Source organism: Phaethon aethereus (genome assembly GCF_964289735.1).
Source record: "Phaethon aethereus genome assembly, chromosome: 19".
Taxonomy (NCBI): domain Eukaryota; kingdom Metazoa; phylum Chordata; class Aves; order Phaethontiformes; family Phaethontidae; genus Phaethon; species Phaethon aethereus.
In genome coordinates, this window is record NC_138595.1 from 3537741 (window position 1) to 3560719 (window position 22979).

Here is a 22979-nt window from a genome sequence, read left to right on the forward strand (position 1 = left end):
TTGTTTGGGTTTGGGGTGGTTTTTTTTTTTAATAATTACCATCTCATATTTTCCTAGATAGTCTTTGTAAATTACTTCCAAGTTGAACCAAGAGTGGCTCACCAAGTCAAAGCACTGCTAACGCTACCAAAATATTTTCCGTGCCCTCATAAACTATGTACTATCCCTAGATGAGGGAAAATGGACATTGCAAAGTAAAACTACTGTCCCAGAACTAACGGCTGTCACAATTAGGATTCTACCATTCCCCTTTCAACGGGGCAGAACACACCTCGTTTAGGTGCACAAATACATCAGCTACAGTTTGAAGTCTCTAATTAATATGCATCATTATTTCAGACTGCTAGAAAATGTTTGCCAAAAGTTGGTACGTATTGGCTAGCACCCAGACTCCTCCAGGGCATTTTGACCAAGAATCAATATATCATGACTGGCTGACAACAATTAGGAGCAGCAATAGACCTGAGAGTTCCCAACTGATGCATCATAGCTGCCCAAATTGAAGCATCTCCAAATAGTTATTCTGCACTACAGACTATTTTGGTATACCACTTAAATAAATTTAAAATATCAAAAAAGTTCCTTTTTAAAAGGTGACAGTTGCCCTCTAGGGTAAATTCTTCAGCTGGAGAATACAGTCTCACAATTAAATAGGTTCTTTTGGAAATAAACATTTAGAAAAGAAGTTTTAAGGTGACACACACACCATGAAGCCCTAAGACTCTTCAAGATTCAGTTATTTGTTTGTTGTTTTTTTCTTTTTCCTTTAACCAGGCTGAGAGATAACACTATAGCAACCTGCACAGGATAAAAAACAACACACTGCCAAAGAGTAAGTCTCCAGGAATTACATACCTGACCACATGCTCAACATCGTCCTCTATTCTACGATACATTACACTATATGCTTTGTTCTTTGTCAGGCAACGCTCTAGGGCTTCTCATCATGGAGAAGAGAGAGTGAAGCTGCCAAGCCACTTGAGGCTTTCTGAGCTAACACAAGCAGAAGCAACTCCCTCTAGACAACCCATCTACCACCTTTTCTTTGTAAGTGCTGGTTCAGAATAGTTCTTTGTGACAATACACATCTTCCAGGCATACCTGTAACACTGCAACGCACTAATGAAGAGAAGATTTCTATGCAGCCACCTTCACACCTACGCTGCTTCAACAGCCAATCTTATTTTAAACATGGCATCTTCAATTCCCACTCACCATCCATAACCCTGAATTAGAAAACTCCACAATCTTAATTCAGACTAGAAAGAATCAGAAAATTAAGTATGCCTTTGCTGTAATAAGCAAAATAGGAAATAAGTAAAATACTAAAAATCAGATTATGTTAACGCAGCACCAAAAATAATTGCCAGGAAAAACATTTGAGGTTTTTTTATTTAAGAAATGAAAGAGAAAGAAAAAAAGAACCCACCAGGCAAGTACACAGATTATTTCAATTATTAAATATTTCAGGAGCTTTCTTTGGTTTTGTTTTAGTTGGGGGGGTGTTTTGCTTCTTAAGCGCTGGGAGCTGAGAAATAGAGGATAAGAGAAATTGGTTCCTTGTTCTCTAGGAATAACATGCTATCATACATACTCATTACACTGCGGTATTACTTTTTATGATTAGAGTTTGAATCGTCGTTAATCAGTTCACAAGCATGCCTTTCTTGCCCTTGGCTAAAAGTTCCCCTATAACATCAGAGTTTGCATCAGCCCCGTCACAAGATCTGCACTTCAAGCAGACACAGTGGCATTAATATCCTTAATGTGAAAGCGCAAAGAAATCTAAACAAATGCACATCTACATTTTCTGTCAAGCTACATATTCTGTATCTTAACATGAAGTAATAAGATCTCAACATACACATGCATCTCTAACTACTGACAACAAGATGGAACAGCAGATGTTTTTCTAAGCATCTCTGAGTAACTCTCTATGGTCATGAAGGTAAATATAGCAGAAAGCCGACTTTGGTAACACAAAGTAAAAAACATAGCTAACAGCAAAGCAGAAAAAAAAAATTTCAGTTCAAAGCACATCATTAATGACTACTGTCAAAAGGCTCTCCAAAACATTTTTCACATAGCTGAGGATGTTTTGATTTTAGTTAAGACCTGTGAGTTAAAAATATTTGTTTATTCCATCACCAAGTTACTTGCGCCAAAACAAATAGGAATGTAGCAAGCAACCAGTATTCCTAAGTCATATTCACCTTAAAGACTTCCACATTTTTAAATTAACTTCATTATTAATGAGCTTAGCTTCATCCCAATAAAAACAAGGTTGAAACAAAAAGGTTTCATTTTTGTACACTACTAAAACTATAGCATGACATCTTACAAAGAAGCAAAACTGTTTTTTTCAGAATGCAACCAGAAGTTTATATACACATACTAAAAAGTATGTATTTCTCCAGACACAATTATAAGCAATACTCCAAAAAGAATTTGCTCATGTTCCTGTATTTTAGAATTTAAATGAGACTAATAAACCTGTTGTCTTATACTTTAGAATACTTTAGTTACTGAGGATGCAAATCTCAATTATCTGAACTTGAGCTTTCACAATGGATTACGTGTGCTATAAAGAATAAGTATCCACAACGTATTTGGAAAACAGATAATAGCTAGACATTATTTCAAAGACGGCGTAACAGCTTTCAATGTATTGCTCTTTCCCATTCTGAAACATTTACAAACATCTTGTTAAGCCAGATTTTTTCCAAAGTTCAAAATTGAAATACATTATAAAATTTTCATTTAACGAAAACTGAAGTATCTGTATGGGTTTTGCATTATCTTATTGTTCAGTGAACAAAAAGAGCATAGATTTACTATTTAAAGCTAAAAAGCAAGAACCATACCAATTTTTCATTTTTTCTGATGAACCAGCTACCACTGTAATTTAAGCTAAATAAGAGAAAACTGCTTTGTGATGTAAAGTGCTAAATTTGTCTGCTTGTAGTCTCTGTAGCAACCCAATATTCCAAAGAGACAATCATGTGATCAATGCTCTCAGCTCCTGCTGTTTATCCTGCACTGTCCTACTTACAGCAGCTCTCAATTCCAGCTGTCTACAGTAAAAGGAAAAACATCACCTGCTCTCCTGCCGGTACATGATGCCAGAACAGACTCATTAGAGCTGTTGTAAAAAAATGTTGACATTGTTTGATTTAAAGATTAACATAGGGAAGAAATTTAGACTGCAGAAAGAGCTGAGTAGACTTAATAGCAAATATTCAAACAGTATCAAGGAAGAGCCCTGTAGGTTCAGCTATTAAAGTATCAAATTAAATATATAAAAACAAACGCAAAACCTGTGGCTACATGTTGTTCTTATATAGTCAACTCTCTCAAGTATGAAGAGGTTTTTGAGCTTTAGCACCCAGAAATCTCATTCTGTTCCTTAATAATAATTCACAGCCTCATTCTAGAGGGATCAAGATGCAAACTACTCTGTTCCTACTGAAAGAGGACCCCATGGGAAATAGGAAAAGACTAGCCAAACAGGGGGATAGGGCAGAAATGTGGGCTCAGGACCAAAAGCAGAGCATCTCCTTTGTCTTAAGGGCAGTGAAGACCAAACAGACAACAGCTGATCTCTTGCAGGGTAACTGCTGTTACATTATCAATATAAACATTGCTGAAGCAGGCAGCAAGACCATTTCCATGGCCCAACTGAAAAAAACCCAAATCCCCCACGCCGCAGCCATGGCCATTCAAGACTGCAGATGGGCCAACACGTTTGCAGCAAACTCAGGAATCAAATCCCTTGTGGCTAGTTTTTCCTCTTCCTCCCAGTAAGATGAGGTAGAGAGGAAAAAAAATACACATATTCAGAACCTTCATAAGCAGACCTTCAAATCAAGATAACTACACGTACAAAGGCTTATAACAAAACCAAATTTATATCTAGCATATTTTTCAGCAGTCATTTCCCATGAAGTCATATACTTATTATTTATATCAGTTAGATAAAATAGTATTTCCATAAAAAAAAAATAAAAGAACAGTGGGCTGGCATTGTAAAATCCTGTACCCAGGCTAACATTAAACAGCATTGCCTGTGAAACCTGCGCAGCAAGTTTCATTCTGTAAGCTATGATAAGCTTATCACTCACTATTTTCCAAGTGGAGTTTTTTGTTTGTTTTGGGTGTGCGATGGGGGTTTTTTGGTGGGTTTTTGTGTTTTGCTTTTTAAGTGAACTCATCAGACACAAGTTCTGGTTTGCCACCCACTGCAATTGGTTATATTATCTCCTATTTGGGGGGGGGGGGGGGGGGGGGGAATACGCAACCATACAAGTAATATAGTAGCTTTTAGTATTCCACATTTTCAGTTGTTTATCAGATCCTCCCACAAAATCAGGAATATTCAGTTTTTTACTTACTGGTATTTCAATTCTGTTAGGGTCTAGTGAGTTTTTATCACCAAAACTTCAGGAGATATTCTCCACAGAACCACTTCATACTTTTATTTCATTAGGTATGTCATTAATCTTCATTAAGGAATTGTATCTAAGAGTGTTTAATCTGACAAGGTTCCTAATTATATTTATTCCAGATATACAACACTATTTTAGCATTCAGTTAGTAAGAGAAAAAGTCTCATCCAAAGACTGTTATTTGAGCAGTCTAACCAGCAAAGATAGACAATCGGATGCAGCAGATCACAATCTCCATCTTACACATTTATAAGGGTAGATTTTTGAATAAAGCATACCCAACCGTATTTCTGAATGTGGCAGTAACAACACAATAGGTTGGAAAGAAGAAAAGATAAAGACATTCCTATTTACCAAACTTTGTAATTTAATATGCAGTCATTTAAACCACACTATTTAGCTTCTGTAATCTACCGCGCTTTAAGTGACTGAAAAAAAGGTTGTGATAAATACTGAGGCGACGATTTCTTTTCCTGTTTGGTTACAACTAAGAGCAAAACCTTCTCTTTAGTCTTTTATTCTACTGTTGCTCTCCTGCTGACCCCCATCACCCATTTGTGAAAACTGAAATTCATCTACTTACAAATGAGCAACAACAAAAAACCCACCACACACACTTCAGGGAGCTAGCTACTCCATTCCTGCCCTATCTATAAACAGAAATGGAACTAGCATACTTGAAAACCTCAGACAGTTTCCTCAGGCATGGTAATCGTGACTTGTTCTAACAGATCAAATTTCACCAAATACATGACTGTCTCACTTTTCTGAATGCTGGTTTTAGACTGGGGAGAAGCAGGGGGAGGGAGGGAAGAGCAGAAGATCACGGTTATCACCTTGCAGCATTGTCAACATGCAGCATGTGACTGTACAATGCAAAAACCCGGGTTTTTTACTTTTTCCATAGCAAAGTTTTTAAGAGATACTAAACAATAACATGAGGTTAGCTTAATAAGTTTGTTTGGTTTAGGAGTCACATCATTAAGCATAATTAAACAGTGAACACTTAAAAACATCTCATTCTTATTTTCTTGGCCATCTATTCACATGCCACAGTGGCATCAGTTTACAAACACTAAGGACTGTCCTCTTAAAATTAAAAAGTATGCAACGCAATGATGAAATAGCGCCTTTTTTTTTTAATGTAACTTTATTCAAGGAGCAAAAACAACAGAGCAACAGCCAGGAATCCATGGCTGCCTGAGGATCTGTCATCTCAGCCAAACACTATTAGAAATCACAGCCTTGCATCTGCTGCACTACCACATACACACAAGCAGCACAACAGGACTGACTTCTATTGTTGGGAGACCAGATAACAGAAAATTCACATATTCTGGAGCCACATGCTTTCTAACAGAACTCAGAGAAAAACAGATGGGATCACTTTCAAATGAAAGAAAAAGCTCTATCTGTGCATCCTTCAAAGAGGAAGAAAGTGAAAAAGTGGGACTAAAGCCCTGCACATGGCTCAACCATGGCTCCAGAAAGCACATGTTAAGAAGTTACCTCCATCAAGAGCACTGACTACTCAGTCTCTAATCAAAGTCTTTGAAACTAAAGATTGCCACCAAGAACAACCAACCTTCTCGCAATCTGTAGTTATAATACACAGAAAACAAGTCTATATAGTGGCCAGCCAAGCCCCAAAGTGCAGGGTAATATAAACTATAATCTGAAGCAAACTGGTAGCAGACTTCATATACTACGTGCTTTCAAATTATACAGGCACATGAATACGGTCTCAGGGTTTCCCAATGCTAATGCAAAGAGCAGTCCCCAAGAAAGCAAAGCATACATAACGATATGGGATGGAAGTAGGTGCTAAAGATAACAGTAGCAAGGTCTGAAATTAAGCAAGAGGACACTCATGCAGTGACACCAGCGAGTAGGGCAAAACCTTCCTATTTTTGGTACGCACAGTTTCTTCCTGTACTTCTCCAACTATTCAATGTCTTCTAGGAAGGAAAGAGTGAATTAAAAAAAACAAACAAACCCCCAAAAAACCAACACAGGTAACTTTTTTCCTCCTTAAGAACGAGATATACATTTAATCAACCACAGCAATATACAGAAGTAATTACAACCTTCCTGAACAGAAAGGCTTTATTCCCTGTGACAGATGCAATACCTGCCACCTTCATCTGTGGCCACTTCTACATAGGATGGCCACTTCTACATAGGAGAACCACCACTTTTGGGGGAGATATATTTCTAACAGAGGAAGAAACAGAAAGTCTTCTGAAAAAAGGCTTAATAGCTTCTTGATGTAGGAAGAATAATGGCATGCTTTTGAGACTGGCATTATGAATATTACTATTCCTATTAATTGAAATATGGTGGAAATGCCCAAAAGGCAAGAATATAGCTTCAAAACTGTTCTGATTAAGATATGTACATCCACAATCATGAAGAGAAGAATGGCTTTGGAGAGGGGCTGGTGGTGGTTTGGTTTAGTTTTTAAGTCAGCCACACCTACAAAAAAAGATAAACTTAGTATAGGTCTTGCTGATTAAATGGATCCTGATGAAAGAAAAAGAGGCAAAAGTTGTCTACAGTTGTACTACAATTGTCTACAATTAACAAAAACTAAACCCTACTAGCAGTTGTCTGGTAAGAAACATATTAGCACCCTTGCTGCAACATTCAGAGCATCTTCTAGGCAGGATGCAAGTCCTTCGATGTTGAGTTCGGGCCTCATGCTTTCCAGCAGCATCATGCTTAACATCTGAGAAAGGAGAAATGTCCCTCTGGCTAGAAGAGTATTCCAGTTTATACAAGAGACCAAAATCCACTCAAACCACTCCACTTGACGTTTCGTCCTCAATCACAGAATCACAGAGTGACACACTTAGCTACAGAGGCAGTATCACAAAGCACCTATTTCAATCATTTGGGTTTCTTCCACAGGAAGTTGCTGGGAGCAGCACAGGTATGAACCCATACCTCTGAACAGCTTAACTTTCCAGAGAGTATAGATTATCCAAATTACAGATATTCCTAGAACGGATGAGCCAAATATGCCAAGAGTATGCACATCTGTTAACCATTCCCCTCACTCCATTTCATAAAAGCCAGTACTCAGAATATCACATGGTATCGAGCTGTCTGGTACAAAACATTGAGATTTCTCTACAAAGACATTCTTTTACATACATCTGTGTAAATCTTTCTACATATTTTTCCAGTAGTTCTGCACTACTTATGATGAAGTTGTTGTGTGGCTAAGCACACAATTCCTTCGGTTATTTTCATCAAGCCTGCTGACCTTCTGACCTTCTCAAAAAAAGAATCAAAGTCTCCAAATTAAACAAACACTGCTATTTTATTTTAAAAGCTTTCATCAGCTTTTCCAGCTGCTGTAGAGAGCTTTATAGAATTACTGTAAGAGATGCCATGACATAACTAATGCTAGTTTCAAATGGCAATTTGGAAAACCAGTTCCTCAAAAAACGAGGAAAGCCCAGACTGTGCCAAGACAATATTGGCCTGAACAGTTAAAAGTAAACTCTTCATTTATAACACCACCACACAGAAGAAATGCATGGACAAGGACACCCCAGAGAGGAAACATTTGCCCTGACCAGGGTGGAGAAAGAGATGCCTAGAACTAAAGGACAAGTTTATACATAAATTAAAAGCAGCAGTTCACAACTACTAATAGGAACACACACGAACATGTGCTTCTGCTTCTTTTTCTCCAAAACAGCTCTAATTTTCTTTCAAGTTTAAATTTATTGCAGAAGATGCCAACAATGGCCAATTCCACATCCAAAAAGCAAAGCCACTGATCTCAAAATTTCCTGCATGCAAGATTTAACACATACATATTCACACACACCTCCCCCCCCAACCCCCAAATCGTCTAAGCTTTACATTACTTTGGATTTTAAAAGCTGATTTGAGAACAGCGACTAAACTTGTTCCAGATAACCTAGGTTTTATTCATTTCATTGTTTATTGCTAGGCAACACAGACCACATCAAATCACCTCAGAACCATGAGAAGTCCTTCCAATTTAGATAAAAATTTCTCTTCTCACCATCCTCCCCCTCAGTGTGGAGGCCACATGTATTCTTTTCACACCAGCATCCCAGACAACCTTCTCTCTGACCAGGAGCTGACATTTCAAACTCTCTTCTCAACATCTCCCATAAGATGCAATTTATCCAAACCTCACATGGTGCCTGTAAATACCTCTCCAGATCCCGCTTGCTCAAAGAATGAGTCTTTCTTAGTATTTACAATCAGAATTAGTCCCAGTCACTATACCGGCAAGTTCACAGCAGGTATCTCTTCACACAATTATCCTTTTCTTCATTTCTAGAAGACTCTAGCTTCTTTTCCAACATCCCTATCATTCACAGTCTGTAGATGACTACCAGTACAGAAGAGACTGCCTACTACCTTTAGCTTACTTCCTTTCGTTGTAAGGAAGTTTTGAAGAACGCCAAAAAGGCAGAAAAACAAGAAAGATCAGAGATCCAGATTCCCAAACAAACCATAAACAGAGTGCTCTTAATTAAATGTTTCTTCTAGCACAAAGCTTAAATAAACCCTTCTTTAATAAAGCAAAATAAAACATCCTACCTCTTGTTTATAGGTTTTTCATCTTTCTCATAAGGCTTCACAAACCATTTCCCAATGCGTACAAAATTCCGATTCATTAAACACCTCTCCAGCAGGTTGTGAACGGCTTTGAAAAGTAGAGTGCGACATTCATAAGAAAGTCCATTCTCCCAAACACCATCTTCTTCTTCTATAAGGCAAAGGGAAAAAATAAATTAGCATTAAAGCCCATCCTATTATTTCATGCACATATCACAATATCATTTTTTCTCCCACAAGCTTTTAAGACATTCACAGCATAACATGCAACCAAAGCCTGTAACATTCATACAGTGACTCCACGCACATTATAATGGTCTAACTGTTAAAGGTCATCAGCTATAAAAGTATCTCATCTCCCACAAGAAAAAAGATTCAACAGCTACTTGTACACAGAAGGAAACAATTAGTACCAGTACATTACATATTTCAGCCTACAAGATCACTGCATACTGATCTGTCTGCAAGGTGGCTAATGTTTTGGGTAGTCTGAATTACTTACATTGAAGAGTTAGCTGACAATTATGCTTAAAAATAAATTGCCCAAAGCCAAACTTCTAATATATCCTACTGTCTTTAGCTACTGACTGAAGAAAGCTGGCCACAAATATCATTGATCAACTGACCCTCAATGTTCATCAACTTGCTGGGGGGAGGGGGGGAAATACCCAGACTCAGAAAACTGGTAAGAGCAACCTGATTCTCCCTGGAAGACTCTCAACTGCAATTTCTCTTTTTAATTCAAAATAAGAAAGGATATTTTAAGCAGGCTAGTCCTGCTTTCCAATCTATACATAGAACAAAAGAGAAAAACAGCAAGTAGAAAAACAAAGCCCAGTTCATACCGATAGGATTCTGAAGTGAAATACTGACATCTTATGTGCCCCACAAATCACATACAGTCATGGAATCCAACTTCCACAAGCCAAGTTGATTTGCCAAATCAGAAAGCAAGATTCATTACAAGAAGCTGTTATCTCTTCAATCACTCTGGCACACAATCACTGTTTAAACGAAGTTTACAGGCCCTAGAAGCGTATGCCCTGGTCCAAAGAACTACAATGGCATTACAATTACATTACACAAGGAAGATGAGTGACATTTGAAAGTTCCTGTGGTATCTCTCAGTATATAAACGAGATCAACCATTCATGCTCAGCAACACACTAATAGGCAGGGTAATATAAGAAAACCTGAGATTTTGTCCTTAAATTGCTGGCAACCAGGTCTTATCTTTATGCCTACAATTCCTTGTATATCATGTTTTACATATATCCCTGAGGATCTGCTACTAGTCACCTTGGGCTAACCTAGCATAGTTATTCTTATAAAAGCCATTGCTTTTATACTCCAGCTAGCTGCAGACACTAGAAGACTGTCTGACATAGATAAGGAGACATATTTTTACCTCAGTCTCTGGATAGTCATGCAATAATTTAGGTTGAAAGGGACCTGTGGAGGTCATCTGCTCCAGCCCCCACTCAAGAGCTCCAAGTTATAACAGCTTGCTCATATCTCACATTCACTGCCCCTCATGCCTTCTCTGCGTACCTCCAAGAAGTGAAGCCTGGGTTTCGCACAACAGGTCTTACAATAGTAACCTGTCTGTTCACCTCTCCTTCACAGAGGATTTTGGTTCAAACAGCTTTCCACTGGTTTGCTCGATGGTCAGAAAACCTCAGTAATACAGCCAAGTCCTTACATTTTAAATCTCCCTTTGAAATAAGCCCCTTCACCTTTATCTGGAAGCCACTTACAAGCTTAAAAGGTTGCAGTAGTATTAACTAAAGTCTCAATACCCTTAAATTAGAGAGCATGCAGAAAACCAGACATCTAAGAGTTTAGTTTAGGGAAAAAAAAAAAACACCACTTAAGGATCATTACAATAAACAGTCTTTAAGACAAAGACGATAGAAAAAGGAATTTCAAGATACTATCGCAACCAGGAGGTGGTGGCCATATTTGTACGTTGCTAGATTCCACACAAATGAAAGTGCATTTCTACTCAAGACCAGTACTGTGAGTTAAAGAAAATTAGTCCCGGTATGCTTCTCTGAGCAACAGAAGAAAAGTAAATACACCTGCCCCATCATTTATAAATGAAGAGGTGCACACCATTACAGATGAATCACTACATGAAATAATTTCCTGGTAAAGACAAGGAAAAGCAAGAAACCACATTTCCTAAATAAGAGACCTCACCGTGAGTTTCCCACCCTATCACCCTATTCCAGTTTTGAAGTTCAGCAAAAACTTGTTTTTAAAAACCATAAAGCTAGAAGCTAATCCAGCAACTCACTAAAGAAATATCGTACAAGAAGCTTGTAACAAAAAGCAACAAAGGTCCAAAGTCAAAGGGTATAAAATGTTTGTGCCAAGAGGACGCTTTTTTCCCCAGCTCAGAGATTTGTAGACATATACAAATGAGCAGCCCTATCCTAGAGGCAGCTTTGCTGCTCAGCACATACTGCTCAACTAGTGGCAAACAAGCAGCTCAATAGAGCAAACATTAACTACAAAGCTTAATGATACTGGACTTTAACTGCACAATAAACTCCACACCATTTCAAAGGTTAAATAGTTGGTTTCTATATGGCTCTCATAATTTAAAAAAATCATTCTAAGAACATCCCCTGCATCAATTACCTATTAGAAGAGGAAATAGAGAGTGCCATTTCCAGCCTTTATGCCTAATTTTGTTTTGACATATTAGTGTATCAATGAGAAGAAAGATGCTGAAATTGCAAAGATACAGAAGTGTAATTCAAAGCTTGTATTTTGATGGTCGTACTATGGACATAAAGGCGAGGTTTCAATTTTCTGAAGACACTACAAAGTGCTAGGTATTTCATTTAACATTAATAGCTGTACTGACAACCAAGCGATGAACAAAAGTTTACATGCAAGAACTTGCCACAAGACCGTAATTCTTAAGAGCTCTCTTAGGTGTCTTAAGAGTTTATTGCTGAAAGAGAGAGCTCTTAGATGAGCATATTATTTGGGGAAAGCGTAAGGCATTAGATGGAAACTACAATTAAAACTCTAATATTTAAAAAAGAAAGCATGCTGTAAGCATGCCTACTGATCAGGAAGAACGTCTGGTACCCAAAATAAGACCACCTGTTCAAACTGAAGTGCATCTTGCTATAGAAAGGGAAGGTTAAAAAAGATGACAGTTAAAAGATACCCTCATTTCAGAACATTATTCAAATTCATGCAAAAAAACAGCCGTAAGTGTTCTGTGTCTTTCTGAAGTCTATATAGTTATTGTCCCCCCTCCCCCACCTTTTTTTAGGGGGGCGAATGGAAGGAGAGAAATATGACATCTGCTCACATCTCCCAACTATTTTTCTTCTTCATTCAAATTGTTGCTTCTCAACCTGAGAAAAACCCTCCTACTTAAAATATATTTACTTTGTACAATTTCTGTTAAGAACAGAGGTAGAGGAAGAGGCACTTTTGTCTTCTAACCTTTCTTAAACACAGTAACTTCAAGTGTTCAATCTGATAGTGATAATAAACCAAAATAAGTTGCTGGCTCATTTTAAGAGGGCGTTAGGCCACAATTTCACTTCAGACAAGTGTTATCCACAAAAGTGCTCTGGAAACCTGAAGGTTACAAATATTTCATTTTTGATTAGTCCTCTTTAGCTGTCCAAACCACTCAACTCCTCTGTGACATACTTTTATGTCAATCCATTAAACAAATATACATACATATCATCCCACGATAACTAATTTTGTTCCCTCCCTCTTTACACCATGTATTAAGCAGAGAGTTTCCCTTACATGAAGCTAAAAATTATCAGGAAAGGAAGAATTTATGGAAACAGTTTCCAGGAAAAACCAGTTTTCATGCTACACATAAATAACAAACTTTTCTCAGTCAATACCTCCTGGATACTACCACCATCCAAATTAATTAAACAGTTGTAGGAGGCTATTTGCTTTCAGTACTTTTATGTTCTACTTTACATTCTTCATACAGTCCACCTGAACATCCACCTGAAAAGTTAATTTCTACTGATTTTTAAATTAGTTATAAATTATCACAAATTATTAAACTTATTAATAAAAGATTGCTAACAAATACACAGATCTTTGCTTAATTTTATATTTTCGCAAGAATACCAATTTTGAATTTCTTGACTTACATTGCGACAGATAACTATACGGTATTAAAAATTACATTTTCAAGAACACTTTTACAGAATGTGGACCCTCCCCCTTCTTCATTTTAACATATAGCTGGCCACATCAGCAAAACACCAGTAAGCATCAACTCTTGAACAGGCTGAGTATGTTTACCATACCATTAAAAGTACTTTCCTAATGCTCAATGAACCTCTAAAATAAACCATGCAAAGAAACAAATCAGTCAAGCCTCCACTTTGGACTACAATTCTCTCCCCCCACCCAATTATTTCAATTACACAGAGAAAAAAAAAACCATTCCTTAGTATCATGACAGACGCATCTTTTAGAAGTATTACTTACCTTCATAGGCTTCCTTTCTGTCACCATTTGAGAGCATGCCAGTTTTATAGAAATAGACTGATGCTAAACTGATTTATACAATTAAAGTCCCTATATAAGCTTCAGATTACAAGCAAAGTATGATATGCAAAGTAGTGTGAAAGTGCTGCTCTTTGCAGTATTGTCATAATAAACTTCACGTAAAGTTTTCTATGTAAAAACCAGATTTTTAAATTCAAATACTTTAAAATTAAATAAAGTCGCTCAAAGCAAGAATTACCCACTTAACCTACTGAAAAATTATTTTGAGGGCCTATATCCCTTACAAAGTAAGTGAGAAGCAACAGATTTTGTGTGAAAAAAGGGACTGAATACAATTCAAAAATACCAATTTAGGAATCCAAGTGAAACAACTTAAGTTTGTTTCTAGTACAGTTGTATCTGTTACCTACACTCAACTGAGAAGAGTCTAGATATCCCAACTAGTTGGAAAATTTCATCAACTGAGAAGCAAGCCAAAACATGACCTATATGGTCCAAAATACCATACTCAAAATATTCAGCACCAATACAAGTTAGTTTTTGTAGTGCTAGCCCTTTACCAGCATGACATATATAGGTTTTATGCTTTCTCTACCCAGCAGGATATTTTTCTAAATATTAAAAATTTTAAAGTGTGACCTTTTTGTAAGTCTGTAGCTCTGCCCATTTAGAAGAATAACAAGGTAACAGCTTTCCTTCGCTATTTGTTAGGTAAGTTTGGCTAGTCTGGTCTGCACCGCCACAAGAAAAGCTGAAAAACTCTCTAGCTAAATGTTTCAATATTCTCCTCCACACTGTCTTTGAGTAATTCCATATGCAGATATATTTTACTTCTATTGTTAAATCCTACCCTTAGTGCCCATGAAGTCACTGGTCATATTTATACAGGTATATAATGCACGTGACATTGTATGTACACCCAACATAATATGATGCAAAATCCTCATTTACTGTGACTAAGTATTTTTCACCTTACTCCACAGATATTTCACATGCATGTTGGTCAGGAGGGAAAAAAACAAAAGGGAAAGAAGTTAAACATCACCTTCAAGCTGGTGCTCACACCAAGTCACAAAAGTTTTCCAAAGACTGCTTCAGTAATTTTTGCATAATGCTTATCAGCAGTTTTGCTTAAGTGGCCATATGTCTAACATGCAGGACTGAAGAAATGCTAGAGCATCAGTGCACTACGAGGCAAGGAACATGCCTTCTTATTACACACACGACCACACGTGTCCACCACAGACAAATTACTTAAGCACACCATACCGACATTAGGTGCAAAACTTTTAAGAAAGCATCCTTTTTTTTTGGTAGAAGTTAAATGGTCTTAGGAAGCAAAAGGTACTTAAAAAAAAAAAGCCAAGCCACTAGATGAACTATTTTCAAAGCTCACTTTGGTAACTGCTTGCAACTGGCAGGCTTTTTTGCAGAACCCTCAGTATGATAACTGGCTCGTACTCTGGTTTCCATTGTATTAGAAGTAATGAGACACTGAATGCTGACATCAGCACAAACCAACCAATTCACAGATTTGTTTGGAGACAAGGATTTGATCTATAAGGCACATATATTGAAAACTACACAACACACAAGCCTTTGCTGCCACGACTGTTGCTGTTTTTACCATACAGTACCAACAGACAAGCATCAGTACACAGACCTTCCTCCTCCTTCTTTCAAGCTTCCCTACCAGCCCAGCAAGGAGCTAAGACTAGCATTGGTTTTAAATATCTATCCCTTGCAGAAGCATGAGGAAGACTGTTCAGCAAACAAGAGCTGATTAACTTGATATATGCCAGGTACAAGGAAAACTACTTAATTTTAAAAGTAAATTAACAAGATTTAATGGACACAAGAACAAAAAAGACACATCTTATAGCTCACCATTTAAAAGATGCAATTTGAAGGTCAAAGGCATATAGTAAGCGTTCCCCTACCCAAGCATTAATCAAATTGTAACCATTTCCTTGGGACTACATCTTGTACATCATTCATATCCAAGTGTTCTCAGGTTTGAAACCATCTACTGCCAATTTAAAAAAATCCAAGTATACAGGCAACCACCTTAAAACAAGAACAAACCTATCTGATAAAATAACTGTTGATCAGACCAGTGAGAAACCATTGCCTTCTGAAATTTGAAGGGATGTCCTACTTTAAAGGTTTGACTTGCAGGAATTACTATAATCAAGCCTCACTGCCACCATAAAAACATAACCTTTGAGGTTGTTAGAGGATAAAATAACATTTCACTAACTTTTGTCTGCCTCTAGCTATGTTGAGGTAGAAACAGACTTACGGAGTTTTTGGTATTACATATAGTAAGTAGCTTCATAGGCGAGGAAAAAAAAAATGATTGAATGAAGTCAATATTACTGATCAATCAGCATCTCTAAACAAGTCTCCTTTTGACATGCCCCCAGGCAACAACAAACCCTGACCATCAACAAGACAGTTACCCAAGGCTTGATACGAGAATTCACATACAGCCAGTAGCAGGCATTCAAACGTATCTCCAGGGCAGAGAATGAACTTCTAGAATGTACAGGCCAAAGAGAGAGAGATTTTTTTTTTTTTTAATCTGATATGCATAGATGTACACCCACAAAACTGTTCATTCCCTCTTGAACTGATCTTGGGAATGCACTCTGTAGGAGACAAAAGGATTCTTGCAGGCTGCCATATTTCAAATCCCTGAGGTTGATAACCAAGGTGTGTCCCAGACACTGAATGTCCATTGTTCACTGAAACTACAAATCGCCAAAAGAAAAAAAACCACCACAAAAAACTGTCAAAATACCAACCTCTCCTTCACAGGCATAGTTTCATACCAAAGGAAGTCAGAATCAAAAGTTACTAACATTGCTCTGGCAAATTTCTAACTACAGCTCTTTCAAGGCCCACTTCCCCAAAAGAAGTCTGTCCGTAGGCGATAAAGGACAGGCTAGCAGCAACAGACTCCTCTTAGCCCCTCTCCTCCTCCCTCGACCCATTCTTCAGGACAATTCTTCACCTACCCAGTAGAACAGTTCTAAATGAGGCAGCACCGTAACCGTTAGCAGCAAACAATTTCCAATCAATTTTGCAGGTAACAAGCCTCTGCCAGGAAGTAATTTATCTTTCCCATTGAAAATGTAACAAGCAATCATTGGCAGAACAGGGCAACGTGAATTACTAGGAGAAATTGTCCACCAATGAAAAAAATCCATTAGGTCTATGACAAAGGTCAGATAACATTGTTTGGGTTCAGCCATAATTCTTTCTTACATGAGGTTCACATTAAGATTTTGTGTAATGGGAAAGCGAAAAAGTGCAGGTGCAGGCACTCCTCAGCCATCTCCTCCACAATCTAGCTGATTAATATCTTTATCAACTTCTGGTCAGAAGAGCCAAGCAGACTAACACACTCTAAGAGATTATAATGTCTCCTTTTAATTAAAAAGGAGACAAAAACATGCTTGCAAAAACCGAGATGTCGGATACATCTACACACAGACATAGGTAACAGTCTCATGAGTGATAAGCATTTAATGTAGGAAAATACCCAACAGCAAGACCTATAGAATAGCCCCTCTACCAAAGTGCAGATGTTCACAGGTGACCTGTCTCTTAAACCCTCAGAGAGGTTGAGCTGCTAAGTACCTAGGACAATATGTTTTTGCACAAGTCGATAAGCAAATAATTCCATAAAAGCGTATCTACACACTGATCTAAAAGTTCAGATACAAGACACCACCATTTTCAAAAGGTTCCTCTACACTATATCACTAGTAGATAGGTTCAAGAGAGAACGCAAAGTTGCTCAAACAAATAATTCCGATGGCCACATAGTGCAGAAACGCACTCTCCAAATGTCTTAACTTTCATTTGATCTTCCACTTAAAAAAAAGTAACATATTAGTCTCAATTTAATCCCACCAGCCAACAGCATACAAAATTTACATAGATACTTTCACACAAGTGTTGGTCTTTGCTCAGGCCCAGGCCCAAAATAGCATTTAGTCTAAGTTTCATCTCAGTCATACAAAGGATGTTCTCTGCAGGTCAAGACTGAGGTTATTCATAGGGCAAAGTAAGGAAGCCTTCAATGCGCTAAAATATCAAGCAACCTACAATACAAGTGCCATTTAAGATGCAAAGTTTCTAGTTCCAGGACAAGATGGGAATACAAGCAACATCCCAATCTTTGAAATCAATTATTCAAAAAAATAAACATCATTTTAGTGCGTCAATTGTTTTTTCAAATCATACTATTTTTGTATGAAAACTCCACGTATTACTGAATTGTTTCAAGTCCGCTTCCCCAGTGGCACTTCAAACCCGTATTTGTTCTTCAGCTATCCACAAACACAGACAGCATTAACAATTTCTGGTTACCAGGTCACCAAACCCTGGTCTCATTTTACACTTCAGTAATCTGAATACTGTACATTATTTGGAAGGAAATTGGAGCTATGTGATTTTTTTCCCCCCTAGAATTTGTGTAGTCTCACCACTAGACCTACAGAGATAGTTTAAAAACCCAACTTTGTCGCGTTACTGATAGCGAGGAGAAAGCCATCTACTTCAGGAATCGAGACCAACATGCAACATTTTCAAAACAAGGTGTCAAATTTGAAGTACAACCTTATTGAGAAATACAAATATTGTCAAGTCTTTCGAAAGGCTCAGTCTGAAAGCAGGTACAGGTTCAGAGCGCTGGGAAAGGGCGAGAGAGAAATCATAAAAATACAAGGTTTAGAGATTCTTGCATGAAAAGAGTAAGCTAGTTTGAGATACCTTCTTTTGAGGGCTTCTCACCGATGATTTGACTTCCAATCAAAACAACTCCATACAGTTCAAGAGTTGCCCAGATCTCTACAATTCTTATGACATAATAAAATGGGGTTTACTATTTGAATTTGAAAGTTCTAATTGCTCAACAAAAGGGATCTTATCAAAACATATTTAAGACATCACTTCTGAATCACAGGCACAGCTTTAGGCACAGCTTTCTCGTGAAGAAGCTGCCAAAATTCATAGGCTTGTTGGTTTTTTTACAACACAAGTGGGGAGCAAAAACTTCTTTCTTGAAAATCTAGCAGTCCAAGACCACCTGAACACAAACAGTAGCTGTCTGATCACTGCGCTGCCGCAATGATTTTGTGTAGATTGTAGCAATATATTTATCTTTGTCTATAAACAACAGTCCACCTAGCACTGATTTTCTAAGGGCTGGCAGAAGAGAGCCCTAGAGTAACAGCATCCTTTCACTGACCAAAAGAAGGTATTAATTTCCTCCTACCTGAGAGATCATGATGAATAAGGTCAGCAAAGTTGGGGTCATCACCCCACCAAAATATCCATAGCTCCCTGCGTCCAGGTCTCTGATCTCGGCGCCAAACACTGAGTACATCCGCCTTCAGACAGCGACTGAAACTGCTCAAAATAGGGTCTTCTTCCGTGACCGGAAAGAGAATCGGGGCAGATGTTGGACCCTGCCATACATATCGCTTCCATTTAATCCCAGTTAGATCAGCCTAAGGGAAGGAAAAGAACAACTGTCAGACAGTGGGGTAGGTACATCCCCAACAGAAACATCCTGCTATAACAAGATGATGGCACAGGAAGAGGCGGGTGGAAGGAAGAAAAGAAGGATTAATCCAATAAAATTTAACAGAAACCATATTTCTAAGTTTTGCATACCTTAGAAGATAAACTGGAAATAATCAGGCACTCTGTTTTAAAATCTACTTTAATAACTGCAGTAAAGCAAGAGCTGTTCGTTTTCACTGCAGCTTTAAGATTACAGAGAGAAAAGTCAGATTTGATTTAAAATAAAGTGAAAAACAAGTCAATAATGTAGTATTTGCAGACTGCAATTGTCCAATCTACGAAACGCTTGCCTTAGCAAAGAATGTCCTTCATTTCGCTTACTTATGCATACACTACCTTTTCAATCCCAGATTACTCTAAGGAAATATGTAATATTGCAAATCTTAACTCAAGCATACATTCTTCCAGTCATCTACTAGCTTGGAAAATTTCACAAGCTTCTCCATTGTAAAATATTCTCTGTATCTCAGATGGGAAGCCTCTCAAGTACACTTATTTTACCCAGAGCTATCACACTTTTCATTTCTCACACCATAACTTCAGAATTTAAATCCTGTTTTTATCATTGAATTATACATCAGACTTGCATCCACATTATGATCCACTAAATCCCCTTCTAGGCAAAAATTCATTTGACTTCATAAAGTAAAAGAGCTACTACTATATGTAATAGGAAACAAACAATTCCTGAATTATTTACAATGCAATACCATATCATGTTTTAGTGCCGCTTTTTCACATGAGGACAGTCACCTTAAGGTGTGAAGGGGAGGCACTGCCCCGGGTTCTCTTTGAGAAGGGAGAACAAGGTAGGCTGGCATTTGCTTAGAAGTCACTGGGGGTTTTTTTCTTGCCAATATGACAACACACAAAACATTACGGCAACGTTTAAACCTAACATGGCAGCCTTCCTACCTTCAGGAGGAGAAGCAATTTAGACGAAAGATAGTCTGCAACAGTTGATACTTTACAAAGACTTTAAGATTGAAAAATGCGCTGCTAACATGGAGCTGCAGGCCTGATGCGGGCTGCAGACGTGTTCAGGCTGTCCAGATTCCCCCCCCGCCCCTCCAAATATTAGCACCACAGCTTGGCACAGGTTTTTACTTGTTACGATCTCTGGAATAATAAGTATCAGGCAGTCAGGTAAGGTTAGCTAATATGCATTAAAAAGCCGATGAAACAGCTCAGCACAGCCACCAAAAATTGCATCACAGTCCAGTTAAATCAAATTTACTTTGGGAGCTACCAAAATCAACAATTTGAACGATTTCATATTTGGGTTAAAAAAAAAAAAAAAAACACACTACAAAATGGTGCACAACAAAACGTAAGATACCACCGCTTCATAGAGAGCACATCACCAAAAGCAGACCTCCAGAATAAAAACAAGCACTCAAAGAGGCCACTTTTAAAGCAAAGGAAGAAGTGAGGTTTCGGCTGAGATTTGCCTGGGATGTCACAAAAAAAAGAAAGTTCCCCGAGATGTGGGGCTGAAAAGGAGCCAGCAGGATCTCCTCACCTCCTGCGAGAAATACCACGTTCAGGAGGCAGAGGTAAGGAGATGGGGAGAAAGGAGGAAAAGTTGCAGGCCGGGAAAGCGGAGGAAAAGGCGAGTTGCAGGGAGGATACTGCCCGGGAAGAAAGCGGAGGGAGGGGCAAGGCTAGACAGACAGCGATGGAGGGGAACCGGAGGGGCATGGGAGAGTTGGCTGGCTCCAGGCAGGGCCTACTCGGAGGACTCATCCAGCAGCAGCTATGCTAAAAATGGCTGCTTTGCTTCCCCTGCCCCTTCCTCCCCTCCCCCTAAGCTCCTCTCCCTCCGTGGCTACCGAGCGTGTGCCGGTGGCCGGCGCTTACCAGGCAGAAGAGGTTGGAATGGCAATCCTCCAGGCTGGCCCCGTTCGGCACGAAGCAGGAACTCATCCTCACAGCCACAACCCGCACGCCATTATCCCACAGCCTCCGACGAGAAAGAAAGAGACAGACAGAGCGAGAGAGAGAGACAGACAGCGGGGGGGGGGGGCTGCGCACACGCACAAATAGCAGTACAATTAAATAAGGGATTTACAGAGACACACGCACGCACGCGAAATAGTGGCAGGATAAATAACCCAGGAGGAGAGTGGTGTCGGGAGAGGGGGGTAAAAAAAATATATTAAAAAAATTTAAAAAAAATTTAAGAGAAACTCGGAACGTTTTCTCTTCTCCTGGATATCAACCCGGAGGGGGGGGGGGGTAAAGCCGCCGTGGAAGGGGAGAACAGAAAGAGGGAGGTGGGAAGTAATCCAACGACGGGAGATTAAGATCAAAATCCTCCCTGTTCCTCTTGTCTTCTCATTCGCGTAAGGAGGGGAGGGAGAGGAGGTAAGGTGAAGGGGTAATTGAGCCAACAAGAGAATAAAAATGGGGTAATTAATCCAGGGGGGCTAGGGGTAAAAAATCAGTTGACATCCCTCCTTCCTCTCTTCTCAGATGCCGAGCAAGAGAAGTAGGAAAAATAAATAATCCAGCAGGGGCAATTAATCCAGAAACCTCCCTCCTCTTCCTCCTGTGTCTTTAGTCATCAGATGAGAAAGGGGCAAATTGTGGAATGACTGGGAAGGACTGGCTGTGGGAGAGAGAGAAAAATCCAGGCTCGTCTCTTCGGAGTCCGAGGGCAACAGGGTGGGGGGGTCAGATTCTTCTCCCCTGCTCCAAAAATATTCCAAATAAATTAAATTTTAAAATCATAAAAACAAACTTCAGGGACCAGAAGCGAGTCTGAAGAATTCGTAAAGGCAGGACAAGAAAAATTTCCTGGGGTGTACCCCAAAAAAACATCTGCGGGGGCAGGGGAGGGGGGAAGGTGTTCCTTGAGAAAGGCCGCAGAAGTCTCCTGAGCGGCCCAGCGGGGGATTAAATTCCCCTGTGGAACCCCCCCCTCCCCAAAAAGAAATACTCTTCGCAGAGAGGGCGAAACCAAAATATCCTCCGTTGGGTAAAAATCCTTCCGTGGGGAAAGGAGGGCGGGGGAAAGGGGTGGCAGGAGGAAATTGCGGGTGACCCTCGAAGTCTCTTCGGGGAAGGATGGAGGAGTCTCCCAGAGGCCGATCCCCAGTCTCTCCGGGGGAGGAAGAAGGGGTGAATCGCAGAGTGTCTTCAGGGAGGCTCGCCCCCACCAGCCGTCCTCCGGGGCCGAGGGAGCCCCACAAAGTCCACACGGCTGGGCGGGTCTCTTCAGGGGAGCCCGGACCCCGCCAAGTTACCGCTGGGAGCCGGAGGAAGAGGGGGGACCCGGGGCAGGGAGGGCCCCCTCCACCGCGCCAAACCCCGCAAGACCCCTTCGGACGGGGGGAGGAGGTGAGGCGGGGAGGGACCAGCCCAGCTGCGAGGCTGGTTCCTTAAAAAAAAAAAAAAAAAAACACCACAAAAACGAGGGGGGGGGAAAAAGGGTGGCGGAGAAAAATATAAAAGGATAGTCTTCAAACGGAGCGGTCTCTTCTGCGGGGGGAGGGGAGCGAGCCCCGAGACCCCCCCGGCGGGGCGGGGACCCCGCTCTCCTCAGGTGAAGGGTCTCCGGGAGGGCCGGCGAGCCGGCGGCTGCCGCGGGAAGGCTCCGCGCCGCCCCGCTGCGGCGGCCCCGCGGGGGCAGTGGGCGGAGGGCCCCCTCCCCGAGGGCTCCTCGGGAGGGCGAGGAGGCGGCAGCCGAGCCCCGGGCTCTCCTCAGCCGGAAGGGCCGTGGGGGAAGGGGTCGGAGCCCCACAATTCCCGGCCCCGCCGCCGTGCGCCGAGACAGAAGGACGCGGCGGCCGCCGCTGCTGCTGCTGC

General features: G+C 40.0%; 1 protein-coding gene across 1 annotated transcript in view; it reads right to left on the minus strand.

The window, feature by feature from the left end:
* The window catches only part of MED13 (mediator complex subunit 13), a 54897-nt gene extending 33048 nt beyond the window's left edge, over positions 1 to 21849 (minus strand). Inside the window, exons 1-3 of the mRNA XM_082008664.1 lie at positions 21030 to 21849; positions 18859 to 19093; positions 9036 to 9204 (exon numbers count right to left, since the gene is read on the minus strand). Of these exons, the coding sequence (XP_081864790.1) occupies positions 9036 to 9204; positions 18859 to 19093; positions 21030 to 21095 (470 nt within the window). The 5' untranslated portion in view covers positions 21096 to 21849. The remainder of the gene's footprint in view (positions 1 to 9035; positions 9205 to 18858; positions 19094 to 21029) is intronic.
* Positions 21850 to 22979: the final 1130 nt, after the last annotated feature.